This window comes from Cariama cristata, unplaced genomic scaffold, assembly GCF_000690535.1.
Source record: "Cariama cristata isolate BGI_N322 unplaced genomic scaffold, ASM69053v1 scaffold12023, whole genome shotgun sequence".
Lineage (NCBI taxonomy): Eukaryota > Metazoa > Chordata > Aves > Cariamiformes > Cariamidae > Cariama > Cariama cristata.
The window spans coordinates 16224-32424 of record NW_009608989.1 but is presented as its reverse complement, the minus strand read 5'-3'; the positions used below and the strand labels follow the sequence as shown (position 1 = coordinate 32424).

The 16201-nt window shown below is 39.6% G+C and overlaps 1 protein-coding gene across 1 annotated transcript in view; it reads left to right on the top strand.

The window, feature by feature from the left end:
* Positions 1-6245, top strand: part of LOC104159454 (sterile alpha motif domain-containing protein 9-like) — a 7261-nt gene extending 1016 nt beyond the window's left edge. The window contains exons 3-4 of the mRNA XM_009697363.1: positions 964-1008; positions 1561-6245. Coding sequence (XP_009695665.1) covers positions 964-1008; positions 1561-6245 — 4730 coding nt within the window. The remainder of the gene's footprint in view (positions 1-963; positions 1009-1560) is intronic.
* Positions 6246-16201: the final 9956 nt, after the last annotated feature.

The following is a 16201-nucleotide window of genomic DNA, read 5'->3' as shown; positions in this document are numbered from 1 at the left end:
GAAGCAGGGGACCCCGGGCCCCCTCCAGCACAGGGCGCTGCGGCTCCCAGCCAGGCTTCCCCAGCACTGCTCACCCACTGCCAGGCCTCCACCCTAGTTTCTATTCCCCATTAAGTTTCGTTTTCTCATGAAACGCCGCCAGACGTCAGCCGTCACAGCAGGCTGTGGCAGAAAGACAAGCACAGCGGGGTGCTTCAGCACAAGCCAAGTCACTGTACAAGCACAGCCCTGGGAGGTGATGTGGTAGCCAAAGGCACTGAAAGGCCACTATTTCAGGGACAGTTTTAGCCCTGTTTCTTGGGGAAGGCTGCACCAGATGTCAGCCAGAATTGGTCTCCAACCATTTTTGTAATCAGCCTCTTTACACATACTCCAGGGGATCCACTTACACCTACAGCACATCAGAGCAGTCCCGTAACAGCTTCCCCTTAGAGCCACTCACTTAAACTAAAGCAATTTGCCATGCTCGTGCCTCACTCAGCCCCTAAGCTTTCTACAGCGCTGACCAGGTGTTAAATGGTAAATACGCACTTGCTCCACACAGGTTTTTTTTCCTAGCAAAAAAAGGGAAGGGGAAAAAAGGGAGTGTGAGAGAGGAGGCAGGGAGAGGAAGAGTGAGGAAGAAAAGACAGCAATAAAAAGCAAGACATACTATGCAACCTGGGGCATACGGTAGTGTTGGGCCTCCTTTTTTCCAATATCTAACAGAAGTAGCTGTTAGAGAGGCACAGGGTCAGCACACGCTTCTCCAGCAAAACCCCATTTCCTTTGCGCTCACATGTGTCTCGGAAGCAATACACCTGCCTTCACACAGCACAGGAGAACATAAGCAGTGCAGCTGGCAAGACCAGGCTTTTAGAGGTACAGAAACTACCCTGTACCAGAAAAGAGAACAAGTCAGCTTTAACTAACACAGGAACAGTAACTCTAAATCTGAAGACAGTTTTTTTTTTCCCTCCCTAGGGTTCTGGTCGTTAACAGCACAATTTCCCTCATCAAAGGCAATGGGTATGTGTTGCTTTCAGAAAATTTGTACTGTACATGTAGCAATTTGCTTTTTAATGTCTGTATTTTAAGGGTTCATCTCTAGTGGGGAACTAATCAGTAGTCTTAACATCATCTTATACTTTGTATTGATGCAATCTTCATTTAGCAGAAAATAAACAGACTCAAGTGGGTAAATGATCTACCCAAACCTCTCTGGTTTAGAGAATTCAGGCCCTGTCAGTTCCGATAACCTTATTGCATCATTCCCTTCAAAAAAAATATTCTGGTTTATTTCCGTGACTCTCTTCGTGGATCGTTTCCAAACCTCCTTCATGGTTTCCTGCTTCACTGATTTATTAGTCTTGTGCCATTGCTTAGGACTGCTTTTGATTAAGGTTAAGGATGCCTTTAGTCTCCAAAACTGACATATTTGAGAAGTTAAGACACAGTCCGTCACTGACTGGTAGAAAGACAACAGTCTAGCATTCAACATGGCTAGTTTTGCAAGGATTATAATGCCTTGTCAAGCACACTGACATGTTTGTATTACTAATACGTTATTTGAACTCCTAGATTACAGAACATTACCTGTGAACAAATGGGATGAGAACCATGTCCAATGTTGGCTAGAATCTACTGGAATCAAGAAAGAGTATGTAGAAAAACTATATGCAGAAGAAGTGACAGGTCCAGCACTAATGGAACTGGATGAGTCTTTCCTCAAAGGCATAGGTATGAAGGGAGGCCAAATCCACATGTTAATCCGCAAAAGAAATGAACTTCTGCAGCTACAGGAAAACGCACAGCACACCAAGCATTCCAGCAGCAAAGCACCCAACAGAACTGATGCACAAACAGATCCAGTAAGACCCAGAAATGCCCCAGCTCAAAAAACTTCAAGGGGAGACAGCTGTGATCCAGTAGATGAAACTAGCAGAGACCACACCGCTTCTACTTCCGGTAAGAAGCAAAGGAGAAGTAACAACTCGCAACGTAAAAGTTCTGACGAAGTTTTAGAGCTGAGCAACTGTCGACCATTTAGAAGTCGGAATACTGATTTCAAGTATGTGAAAGACAAAGTTCTTGCTCCAGAATCAGGAGTCAATGGTTTAATCACTCCTTGCCATGAATACAAGTCTTTTGCCATTGCTGCAGAACTGAACAAAAATCAACTGCAATCAAAATTTGCCTGCGAGGTGATACGATTTGCTTCAGCCTGCATGAACATTCGAACAAACGGCACCATACATTTTGGTGTCATGGACAGGGTGGAGGATAGGGGTTGGAAACACGGACAGATCATTGGCATAAAGGTCAAAGAGCCAGAATACTATGTTGATGCATTAGATTATATAGAGAAGTGCTTTTGTAAAAATGTACAAGAAATTGCAAGGAAATGTATTCACCCACCTGTTTTTGTCGAAGTGATTTCAAAAGATTCTCAGGAACAAAGATTTGTGGTGGAGGTTGACATTGAACCAACATCCAATTTAGTAAAGAACAGAGTTTTTGAAGTGTATTTGCCAAAATACAATGAAGGCAGTCAGAAGGTGACCCTGACAAAAGATCGAGCTCTCTATCAGAGACTAGGAGCAAAGTCTGAAACTGTAAAGCACGATGATCTCACTGCTTTTATTCAGGGTTTACAAGACAGGGATGCTCAAAGAGAAAAAGCTGAGCTCTCCAGTGCAGAAGTACATACAGAAATATCTCAAAATTTAGGAAGAAAGTTACAAATTCTACTAAATGATGGCAAAAGCTATATGGATGATTCCCTACGGTACATCCTTGTCACAAACAGGTGTGAAAAGGATAACCTGAACTATATCAACTTTTTAATGCAATTGAACATTTTCTGCGTCTTTGACTTCGATGCAGATTCTAACGTGTCAGGGCTGTATAGCAAGTACAAAGAACACCACGCAACAAGGTCTTATTTTTTACAGGATTTTTACAATGAAAGCCAGACTGGCAACCCTCCCTCTCAGAAACATTTGTGCCTGTTTGATCAGACAAGCTGGATATTCTGCAATGGGCGCAGTGACTTCCTTGGGGATGAAAAACCTTGTGATGAAAATACATGGATTAGAATGAAAAAAAAATACCTTAAGAAAGCAATTACTCGTATCTGTGACGAAATCCTGCCGAAGCGGTCTTTCATTGTGCTTTTCCTATTGCTGTCATCAGTGCAGAAACCACTTGTGGACACTTTTCAGGAATTCTATACAGAGATGAATGGCACGGAGTACATTGTTTGCATTGCAGAGTCCAGAGAAAATTATGGGAAGTGGGCTAATCTGGCTCAGGCATCCTGCAGCATCGAGACCCTAGAACAATGCAGTATTGTGGGTATGAAACTAAGTCACGTAGATGCCACCATTCAAGCAATGCTGCCTTCTACAGCACAACCCAGACATCTGCCAGTTTCCACTAGAGGGCTATGCACACTTCCCTCGCTGGAAGAAGAGAAACTGTTTTCCCTGGAAATCCTTTGTGTTGACCAATGCGATGATATCAAATTAGATCTTCTGACTGAAAAAGAAATACAAGAAAAAGAACAAAATTTTTACCGAGGGAGAAAAATCACCTGGGAAAACTTCTGGCTTGCTGATAAAAGACACTGTGGGGAAATAATTGAACGCGAAGCATGCAAGGATGCTAGCAAACTCCTAGATGACATTTTACGAGGAATCGGACTCAACTATTCTGTGGCCAAACTAAAGATATTTCACCATCCTGGAAGCGGTGGAAGCACAATAGCACGGCAAGTTCTATGGAAAAGGAAAAAGGACTTAAGATGTGCTGTCATCAAAGCTTCATATTCACCCGCAACTGTTTGTGAGCACGCACTTGCATTTAGAGATTATGAAGAAAAAGATATCAGTCACTGTCTTCCTGTGCTCCTCCTAATTGAAGATTATGATGAAGACTATTTAGAAGAACTAAGGAATGAGTTAATGGATGCTGTAGCAACTAGGAAAATTAATTCCCCCAGACCTTACTTCATCCTCATGTGCTGTAGACGATCCAATGACCCTGAAAGGCTTTGCAAGGCTTCTCCACTGGACACAGTTGCTGTCACTCACAAGCTAACGGACTCAGAGAAAAGTCTGTTCAGAACTAAACTTGAAAAACTGAAACAGAAAGATGTCAAGCCAGAATTCATACTTACATTTGTCCTGATGTGCGAGGAATTCAATGAAACGTACGTGAGAGACTTTGTAGGGCACATATTGCAAGACATAGACCGTTCTTCTCGTGATACATACTTGATGCGTTACGTGGCTTTGCTTAATTTTTATGTACCTAATTCGTACGTTTCATTGTCACACTGTGAGGCTTTTCTGGGACTGGGGGCATATACAGAAAGGAAATCAAGAGCATATGATTTCAAAAGTCACCTGAGTGAACAAGCAAGAATGATTTTTATTGAGCTAAGGGAAAGTACGACCTATATTTCATCTGTTCAGATAATACACTGTCTGGTTGCAAAAGAAATTCTGCATCAGCTTTCGGGGAATGAACCTCAAAGTCAACTGGCAATGACTCTTCTTCAGGAAAAGACACTGTTTGAAAACAGATTTGGACGAGAAGAATTCATAAAGTTCATCAGAGATCTGTTTATTCGACGTGATAAAAGAAGCAGAGGTGACAATACTGACACTCTTTTCTCCCCATTCATTGAACATGTCTGTAAGGCTGAAGACTGTGAAAAAGCTATAGCAGTTCTAAAAGCTGCATATGAACAACTTGGAAAAGATCCTTTTTTTGCCCAGCAGCTTGCCCGACTACATTACAACAATGAAAAATTTCAAGATGCGGAATATTGGGCAGGGGTTGCAAAATCTCATTTGCCAAATGATTCTTATATTTTAGATACAGAAGGTCAAGTCTACAGGAAATGGTTTAGTTTCACTGTGGATAAAATGACACAGGAGGACACTCCTGAAAGCATCATTCGAAAGATAGAGATTGCTCTTAAAGCCATGAAATGCTTCAGGGCTGCACAACAGGCTGCAAAAGCAGAACGTGACAGTATGAACAACGCTGGCTATTTTGGAGAAGTAGAAGTAGGATGTCGTCTTCTCAGATTTTTGTCCACCATCCATGTATTTCACAGAAGTCCAGAGGGGGAATATTCTGAGCTTGTGAAATACCTGATCACAGATTACATTCCTAAAGACATTGAAAAAACATGGGGAAGGCTTCACCTCCGCTTAAAAGGCTTACGCCAGAACCTGTACAATGCTCTGGAATGGATTTCAGAAGACCTAAGTTATTTCCAAACAGATAAAAACCAGGAGAAGGAAGAGGAAGACGAAAAAGATGAAAAGGAAGAACAAATTTATAATCCCAGAAAATGGTTAAAAAGGCAGTCTGAGGTATATGCAAAGTTCTTCATCTCAACATCGCTTATTGAGGACAGCAACGGTGGCCCCGAGAGCCAGCTGATTAGAAGCATGAATATTTATAAGAGTGGTGGAGGTAGTGTCACTAACATCCTGTCATTCTTAACAGATAAGAAAGAGAACAGGTCAGCCGAAAAGCTAGAAAAGATCCTTAGTTTCTATACAGAAAACCCACTCAGGGACAGGCTGGAAGACAACGATCTGATCAATTATATTTTGTGCCACATCACATTAGCATGCTTAGCACCAGGATCAGCCAAGCTTCTTCCAGTGCAAACTCTTCGTGATCTCAGTGTAAGATTCTTTAAAGGAAAACGACCATTTCCAGCAAGTGCCCATTTTTTGCTCACCTTGCTGTACTGGCCAGATGAGGCATTAGACAAAAAGCCTAATCCAGAAAAAGGCGAAATTCTAAGCTCAGCCCTTCAAACCCTGAAACGTTTATATGACATCAAGATGAAAGATGTTCCTACCAGAAAGAAAAGAATCTACACCCACTTTTTTCTGGGAAAGGGTTATGGCTTAGGTAAGATTGTGCACAAAACTAAAATTGATAAATTAATTAGTGGGTCCTTAGATGAGAGGAGAATGAAGTGGCTCCATGGAACTGTATGGAATATTGCCAGGATTCGTGACATTCTCAAAAGAGTTTCTGGCTGGACCAAGGACAGGAATTTATTTATACGTGGCCACATGATGGAGTTTCCTATCTTGCCACTCCATCGAGATTCAGTGCCCCCTGGAAATGAAAATGTCACCTTCTATTTAGGCTTTTCATTTAATGGTCTTGTTGCATTCAATATCGAGGTTGAAAGTAATCCAACTGCCAGCAGAATACAGGGTATTTAGTACATTAACAGTGCCTACCGCGCTGTTAGAAGATACAGCACTGAAAGTCTGTTGTCACATTTAAAACAAAAAGTGGACTGCACTGGCTGAACATCAGGTAGCAAGATAACCAGGCTTTAACTACAATAATGACCAAATATCTAAAAAAAATTTGAAACTACTAGTAAAATATACTTTGAAACAGAAGCCTTGCATAGTTTTGGAGTCACCAAAAGCAAGATTTCAAACTTAAGACAGCAATAATTGCAGTATTTGCTTGGGGCCTGGCGGTGAGAAGACAAAAGACTCAAGATTTCTCCTCCCTCCCAATATTCGGAGAATTGAGCTCTGAAATAAACAGGTTCCTGATTCAGCAACAAAAAGTTTAAGTGAACTTACATGTATACTACACTGGCTGTAACATACTTCGCTCACTAACTTGTGCCATGTATGAAATACATCTGCTCATCAACTGCAAGCCAATATCCAGTACAGAAGCACAAAGGGAAAGTAAGCAATTTTTAAGCTGATTTTGCAAACATCAGGATTGATAAAAAAAACAGGTCTCAAATTTTACATCACTCTTACATGGCTTCTCCATGTAAATATTACAAACCATACTAGATGTATCTGTATGCGGGGAGGGGTGAAGAGACATCTGAGCAGTTAAGACACTGATGACATAAAAGATTATTTGCAAGTGCTGTTATGATTTCATAGTCCAAACAATTCCTGCACTTGGTGAAATGTTTTTGCATTATCCAAGAAATGTCCACACTGTACATGACTCAAATTTGTCTATTGCATATATCCATGCTTGAAAACATTGGTCTAGCCTGATCTACTCATCTGAAAAATGCAAAGGATTTTGTTGTCAGCACTGTGTCCGCAACCATCATGTCGCATTATGCCTCTAATAATAAAAGTCGCCTGTTATTCTTGGAGTTTCACATTGTTTGATACCGATATTGTCACTAAAATTTCCAGGAAATCTGTCATATAGCTTCAGTTTTAATCTAATCAACAACCTTTAGGAAAAATTACCATTTCTACATGAGCTTAATTACCCTACCTGAAGATGTAGTTCTAACAGCAGTAAGGTATGATTTGCTTTTCCAACTTCAGCCAAGACCTGGGCACAGCCAAAAGGAATTGCAAGGCACTGTGAATTCAGAACAAACAGGATGAAACCAAAGATTATTCCATCTAGTCCAAGCGTTCACCTTCTGGCCTCAGGAAGCAGAAGGAGAGCTGGTGACTGCTGCCCAGGCAATACCTGTCTCCTTCCCTTGCCTTCAACCTGGAAGACACAACAGCAAAGTAGACTCTTGGAGGGCTGTACTTTTTGCTTGGGAAATCCAGGCTGGCAGATTTCACCAGGGTTAAGTGAAGTCCTAAGTTTAACCTTAAGGGGTTAAGGACATCAAAGGCAGCTTTCCCCAAGATGAGCTAGGAAGTCGCACCGGAGGAGCAAACCATGACAGCATCTGAACTGCTAGGAGCAAGATAGCTGGAGCGCTAGAGAAAGCCCCCTCTGTCCCCTGCCCTTGATGCAGGGGGCTGGGGTGTGTGTGTGTTTGAAAAGTTAACTGGGTGAAGGCAGCTTTCTTAAATCTAGCATGGGGCACAAGGATGGCTTCAACTCAGAGCAGAAATAGGATATGCAAACTTACTGAAAAGCATGGCAAGTAAAAGAAAGCATTAACTGCTTAACAGTTTACACAACCTGCTCAACTGCTGCGGCAAAAGCATAGCTTTTGTTTTCAAAAAGAAACTGTTACCATAATGGAAAAATTAAAGCCAGAGGACTTGGCCAAGAGGGTCCATTTTGTAACTTGTTTCCTTCCTGCCTGCAGACACCCGAGTTGATACTGTAGATAGCTATCTCTGCCCTGTAGCCCACACCACTGCAGACTCTTTTCTTTCCTTTGAGGCCCAATTAGGGGTTTTGCTTTTTAAAGATACCCATTTCTAACTCTTAGAAACTAAAGGCTTAGATCCAAGCTCTTTACCTCATCAGGGTATTATAAACACAATCCTCCCCACGTGCCCTGCAGAAAAAACAAGATTCAGAGAAAAAGCATAAACCTATAGAATAATGTGTTGCAAAACAAGCTGCTGAGGTCCACAGGGCAAAAGTACAGACCCATCCTTCTTCTTTACCCAGTCATATTTAAATTCCCTGAGAGTCTGATAAATCAAACTTGGGAGTGCTTTAACCAGCCAGGCAAGACACAAACCCCCTTCCTCTAGCCAGTTTTTGGGACAAAGCAGTTCCCCTAGAGCTGAAAGGGCCAGAGGACACACGCTCCACTGAAGAGCTCAGGCAAAGTAGCTCTCCTCTATTTAGTGTTAAGCTCCTCCTCATTACACACACCTCCAATTCAAAATGCCATGAATTGTTCCAGCTAGTATAGCATTAAAATTATGGATTTATCTTTCTTTTACCACCTCTTAGAAATTAATCTATCAGTAAACAAGGGTAGCTAAATGAGACCAACCGGCCTAGCAGAGTAAGCAATTCTCATCCTGTAGACAGGAGCTGCAAGGACACACATCTTCAAAGCTACCTCATCTCTCCACCGTTTCGCTCTAAAAGGGCTTAGAACAGGTTTTATGAAAATGCTGTAAGATACTTCTCCTCCATATTCCCCCTGACTCTTCCAACTTAAATAGTCTATTTTTTGTACAGTCAGTTCAGCAGAAGGGCAGCAGGTCAGCAGCAAAAGAAAGTTAAGAGAAGTCAGCATTCATTTGCTTGTCTCCAGGTACGGAACATTTTGTTTTAAGACAAAGCTCATATGAATGAATTTTTGCAGTTTATAGACAATCAGAGAGCTAGTACAAAATTATTCAAACCAGAACACGAGTGAGGGTGGATTTTATACTTCCACACACTTTGGAACAGCTAACATTCATTGCAATAATAATTTAAATAGGTCCTCAAGAGGAGAAAAAAACCACACAGAAACAGTGTTTCACTTCTGTTTAATCAGAGACTGTTACAAAGTGGTAGACACACATTACAGAGTGTGTATGTTCAATGATCCATTCCTGAAGCATACAGTTCACAGAAGGTTACCAATGGATGCCATGATGTTAGCTCCATATTCCCTTTGATTCTTCTTTGTAAACTGAATGCTATAAAATTAAGCTAGTTACTGTTACTATTATTTGCATGCATTACAGTGATGCACATACTTACCAGTCTCCCACTTTCTCGAATTAAATTCAACATCAGTATTTTGCCACCTGTCTTTTGAAAAAGATCAATGATCCCATGCCTTTCATACTACTTACACAAAAGCTGTATCAAGTTACAGAAAAATCCTTCATGACACACTAACTTCTGTGGCTGTACTGCTACTGAGAGGGGACATAATTCAATCATGTGCTTTAAGGTACTTTGAGAAGGTACTAAAAACAGTTTGGAGTCTGGGTTCGCTGCACAGTGACCAGAATCTCTGAAGGGGTAATTCAGAGTCATTAAGCAGAAGCCTAAAGGAAATACTGTGAAATGACTCACTGTTCCATGTATACCCTAACAGAACTGGGAAGGAAGATGTCTGAACCACATTAGATTACGCAGCTGTTGTAACAGTGTATCAGAAACTGAGCTACAACTTAACACTGCTCACCTGATTGAAAGCTCAGATTCCTAGTATTGCTTTGGTCTGGTCTCAAAAGAAAATAACCTTAATTCCACCAAAAAGTACTCTAACTGCCATAAAAAGTTTCACAAAGAGATGACATTCTACCAGAGTTCATATTAGGATCGACCCTGGACAAATATACTTTTTGTTGATAAGACTCAAGAGAACACCACTATCCTTTAGTTATGCCCACCGATTGCCAAGCTGGTGTACAAGTAGTGCAGGTCAGTATCCAACCACCATCAAAACGGAGACTTCACAAAGTAATTCAGCAGCCAAAAGCCATCAGTTACTCATTCCAACTGATTACTGAGCATTGCATGAAGTATCAACTAGGGTTAACCACAAAAGTTAAAAGAAAGATGCATACATTCTGTTAATAGGATCATGGCCTCACAGCAAGGTATCCCCTATTATTCATGCACATCTGCAACCAAGATTTAGGAAATACAGGCAAACGTAAGTTATAAATTTCATTACACAACTTGACTTTTTTTTTTTCTCCCTTCTAGGGAGAAACACCTACACAAAAATTTGCATGTAGCTAGTTTTGCAGACAAAGCAATTTAGTGTGAATGACTGAGAACTGATGTAGAAAAGACGCCAGGAGATGGGTTTCAAGTGTAACTATTCTAAAACCTGTGAAGATACAATCCCTTTGAAACTTTTTATGTTAGTATGATGAATTCTGCAGTGTCGTGTAAGATCTTAAAATTCTAAAATAAGCAATACCGCTAGAAGCGTCAAGTCACTCATGAAACTACTCCAGACCATTCAGATGAGCTGGCAAAACTAAAGTATCTGTTCAGCTACCACACCGTGACAACATGCCCTTGAGAAGTGAATTAAAGCACAGAGTTTTACAGCTCATTCAGCTGTGAAACTACGCTATGTGCCATGGCACAGAAAGTTTTCATCTCCTATGCTGATTATGTAGAGATGAGGTACACAAAGTTTAAATAAAAATTAACATATGAAGCTATGGTGGCATCACGTATGATGTATGGTGGCGTCAGGTATACGGTTGGACCTGATGATCTTTGAGGTCTCTTCCAACCATAATGATTCTATGATTCTGTTCTGGAGAAGGCTGCATCTTTCACCCAATCACAAAGAATCCCTATTTTCTTTTAAGGTGTAAAATATTCTATAGCATGAAAATAAAATGCCAAAATTTCCGTGAATTATGGATTAGGGCAGAAGAAAAAAAAAAAAGAATAGAGGCAGAGCATTAACTCTGGAGTAAGATAAAACAGCTGGGGAAAACCACATTTGTAGGTAGTCTCTGAAGTGCTGAAATAGCCTAACAAAAAAACCCCACAAAAACAAAAAACAAGCTCCTAGCTTACAGGCCTAACAAAGTAAAAATCTGTTGGTAGGAGACAGTAATTAGCAATAGCTAAAGAAAATCGAAAGATAACATTACTGCTATGGATTCTTACAAACAGAAATGCTTATTCCCCAATACAACAAATATAGTATCCTATAATTGGTTCACTGATAAAACAGCCTCTTGTATAACAGGCATGTTACTGAAATGACTTCAACTTTAGGTCTTCACACTTTTCAGTAGCACCAATGGCTATTTGTTAAAGTTCCATATTAAATTTTCCTTAAAAGTGCTCACAGACATTATCTACCCACAAGTGTAGTTAAAATCATTACAGATCTAAAAAAAAAAAATCTAGACGTTCACTCACTACTGAAAACAGTAGTAGATAACAGATACATTCACATTTCAGAGACCAAAATTCCCCTCATGTATTTAAGTGGTATCATTTGAACAAATCATTTCAAAGAGGAACATCAGGTACTTACAGATTAAACTAACCTGTACTGGCAGTGCTGTGGAATTTTTCTTCTCTACCAGTAAGTAGCAAATGCTGAAATTCTGCTGCTAGTTAACAGAAACACAAATTGTATTAAACCAAGGAGTTTAACCCATAATTTAGTTTTTCATTAAAAAAGCTGCCAAACTTCAATTACTGCAATTCATTGCTTAAGAAAAGCATATGAAGTAAAGGCAACTGTAAAACTACTTTCAATTTGCCCTTACTTTTCTGCTATTTTTCATACATAAGCCAGAAGTTTAACAAGGTAATCCTGTTGCCTACCACAAACAAAGGAAATCACAATACTTACATTGCCAGGTTCCTTCATTAAACAGTCTCATAAAGTGTGTTTTCTTATTCTAGACTTTACAAATGAAAGAACAAAATGTATTTTCTTCCACTAAAATTTATGGGAAAGAAGCTAAAGAATTGAGTGCAAATAACATATATGCAAGTAGCTCAACGAAAAAAGAGAAAAAAAAAAAGCTCTGCATGACTTATCTTAAAGCGCTGCATAATTTCCTAAATAGGGAGACAGTGAAATAGCTTCCTTTGGTTGATGGCATTAATTTCTGGTAATTCAAAATTGCTGTTAGTGAAAACCATTTATACATATCGGCTACTAAGGGCAGAAGTTGAAATTCTGCAAACACTCCCTTTCTGAATAGCACCTGGGAACATGGTTAAGATTTAGAAAAAATTTAAAAAGTAAAATCTGAGATGTCAGAAGCTTGAATCTGGTATAAGGCAGTTAGCTAGCACAGATATATGCTTTAACTGCTAACAAGAATTTTTAAGGAAGCTTTCAAGCTCTCAAAGTTGTCTGTTCGTTTGTTTTTGGTTAAGATGACACTGGCATTAAAACTCTACTATTTTCTCCAAACTTTTAAATTTCTTTAAATCCCTGAGAAAGAAAAAATTTAAGATAAGTTCAAGACAATATTTATGGAGAAGTTAAATTGTCATTAAAACAGCAGTGCTGCTGACTGTTCCTACTGCAAGAAAGCACATAAGACTAAAACAAGTTATTGTAAACTCGCTCAGAAGGTGCAAGCGCCTCACTATGCACAGCAGTGATCAGGAGTACAAATACCAGCCCTCACAGACAGTTCATACCATGGATAGTCAATACTGACTCATCAGGACGCTAAGAACAATACACCGAGGGTAACAGCCTAGATCCTGTGCTTCAAGACAGAATATGGCTGTCTGCAAAAGCAGCAGCTAAAGTGCCTAGTTCTCTCAAACAGACCTTCACAAGGCAAAAGTAAAAACACATTCACTATACAACAGAATCTACAAATACTGTACTCGAACTGTATTTCCTTCTCAGTAGAGCCTTAACGAGAATCCGCTCTGATGATCAAAAGGCTGCATAAAGCTGCTGTTTACAGTGTGTAAGAAAACTCACGAAGTTTTTTTTTCAGAACTTCAGAGAGAATGTTATATCCATTACACTTCAGAATCACTTGAATTCTATCCTGATCCCTTCAACAACTGCCTCAAAACTTTTCTTACTCTGAACTAGTATCTACCTGTCCCAACTATTACAGGTGAATAAGGTAGTCACAGATAGCTGCATCTTTATAGAACCCAGTCAGTACCATTATTTCCTTGGTTTGATTATTTTGATTGCAAGTATACACACTTTTTATTAGGCAAGGCACAGAACAGATTATGAACTCATCACAAAATTCTAAAGCAAGCCAAAACTTCATGTGTGTATGTACTTTATTTGCCACATCTCCCATTCACTTCTCCTGTTAAAAAAACAGAGGGTGCAAATCTACACAATTTAGCAGAGTATCAGTAATCCTTGCCCCTTAAAAAAAGTCACATGCCTCTACTTAAAAAAACCTAAACTCCCCAAGACCTACTTCCATTAATATCTATAAAAGTCAAGTCACCAAAATACTATCATCATCAGAAAAGAAATTCCACAAACAGCGAGACCTACAAATTTGTGATACGCAGACTGCTGCAATATTGAGAGCTGCAATACTGGAGCGTCAGTAAAACACACTACCATCCCTCAAAATAAAGACATCTGATTTACAGTGTAAATTTTTTTTTTTTTACTGTCCCCCTTAGATCCACACAAGGAGGCAGGGAGGAAAATGTCACTAACAGAACTTCACAAAAAGAGAAAAATTTGAGCCATTTGCACTGGATGAGAATTTTTCCAAGTTGTTTTAAAGAGATGACAGGCCAGCTAGTCTAATAGCTGAGCAGGTACTCCCAGCAAAAAGCATAGAGCCATTATGCCATCCTTGTGACTAGAAAGACAGCAGCACTTTCACATGTATCTTTAAGGACAAAACACAAAGCAAGAGAAAAATGCACATCATTACTTGCTGCAAATTTAAGGACAAACATCAGTCTGTGGTAACAGATCAGAGTAACACAAATGTAATCTGGTAAAGCTACCAGCTCCCAAAGAGGGAACAAAACCCGACCTGTCCTGTCCAGTCCTTTAGAGGCTTACAGAAACGGCAGGAACGTTAAGGATGGAAGTGAAGGATGTGTGAACCACCCACCAGAAATTACAAGCAGTATTTGCAGTATAGCAGGAAAACCTGGAGTCAAAACCCCCTTTAATTCATACAGTAACATCCCATGGAATTGTCTTCATGTCAAATGCATCTTTCAGAAGAAGATAATGTGAAATTAATCTTCTTGGAATTGTCTAAAAGAAGCTTCAAGAAAAAAAAACCACTACAGCAATGTGGTGCTGAGAAATGCTATGTTTTGCGCACAAAACATGCCAAAACACAAAGAAATGGTTCATTTGCTCCAAAGCACTAGTATACAGAGCTTAAACAATGACACAGTGAAAACAGGAACAGCATTTTTGAGACATTTTTTCCATGAACATGTCAAACCTAGTTATCTTCAACAAAAACAGATCAAAGCAATTTCTCTGAATTAGAAAACTTGTAGCTCTCACCAGGGTATCAGTACATAAGATATAATCCAAGTGTGGATCTAAGTAGGTACTCCACTGGACACAAGACAGCACACATATATGAATTTTAGCTTTGTGTGCTTGATGACAAGCTGAATATGAGTAGCTGGATAAAAACTACCCAGTGCTGCATTGGTCTTAAATGGAAACTGGTAACAAAGTTCAGCGTCAGGCTTTTGAAATTTGCCTATTTTCCATTTTGAGCCTCTAAGAGATTCAGATATTTAAAGCAAGAAGCACAAGCCATACTGCATATTATTTTTGGTCAAACGGTTTCTTTAGCCATTCTAGGGAAGTAAGAACCAAGCCAAATGCTCCTATAGACTAAATATGTGAAACAAATACTAGTTGCAGTAGTGTATCTTGAAGTGTTGCTCTCATCTTCACCGTTATTAAGTATAGTACCACAATGAGAATTAGAAAGGCAACGCCATGCTCAATAATAACTCAGTTTGAAACACTTAAGAGAGGACATGTCAATCTTCCAGTCAGACTAGACGATTTGGGGGGGTTTTCTACAGGAAAAAATGCAAAGGGCAGAGTACAAACAAAGAGCACAACAGGAATCTGAAATCCACTCCTGTAACTAAGTTAAGAATTACAACTCTATCCTTTAATTAGAATTACTGGAAATCACATTGCACATCATTATTTAGCAGAATCTTGAAGAAATGTAACACAGTCTTCGTTCATCAAAAAAACACCACGAATTTAAAAAATATCTTAAAAATTGTAAGAAGTTGTAAAACCTGATCCCAACATTTATCGATTTTCTACTTCACTGATGATAGTCTGCGAGATCTCCTTGGACAAAACCTGTTTTTCTGAAGTTGAAGTTGTCTTTAAGTAACCTCAAGCATTCAAAGCCAATATATCTGCAACAGAGTGAGCAGCCACACTAAAGCTCCTTTGTGTTCACAAAGGGTAGAATTTTTTGCTAGTCACTGTGTGAAAGAAGGAACTTCAGATAAGCATATACCTAAGCAAGTTTGGAATATGCAACAGAATTCCACAAGGTTTCAAAGAAGTGCTATGACTTCCAGTACTGTTTCAATACATAAAGTATTGTCAAGTTTGGTGTAATTTGGAGAGATTGATGAAAAGGGTTTCCCTGAACCTGACAAACTGAAAAATCTGCAGCTTCGATTTCTTATTCTTGTATTCCACTTTACCAACTTGAATCTCTATTTCTTCATAGGGCTCTACATTAATATTTGTTGTGGTGCAGCTCACATATGCAGCAGTATTAACATCTTAACCTCCTCCAAAGAAATCATATTCTGTAATTTAGGCTACACAATTTTGTGACTATAAATGTCATTTGCTAGTTAAAACCTATGTATTTTAAGCACTTCAATAAATGCATCTCCCCAGAAGAGGAAACATTAGTAATTTACATGCCACTAGTCAAGAGACTACACAAAGTCACATTACCAAAACCAAATACAGCACAAATGCAATGCAGGGGAAGAGGGGGAGAGGGGCAGCGTGGCTGAAGGACTACCTGAGCAGCCTTGAAGGAAACAC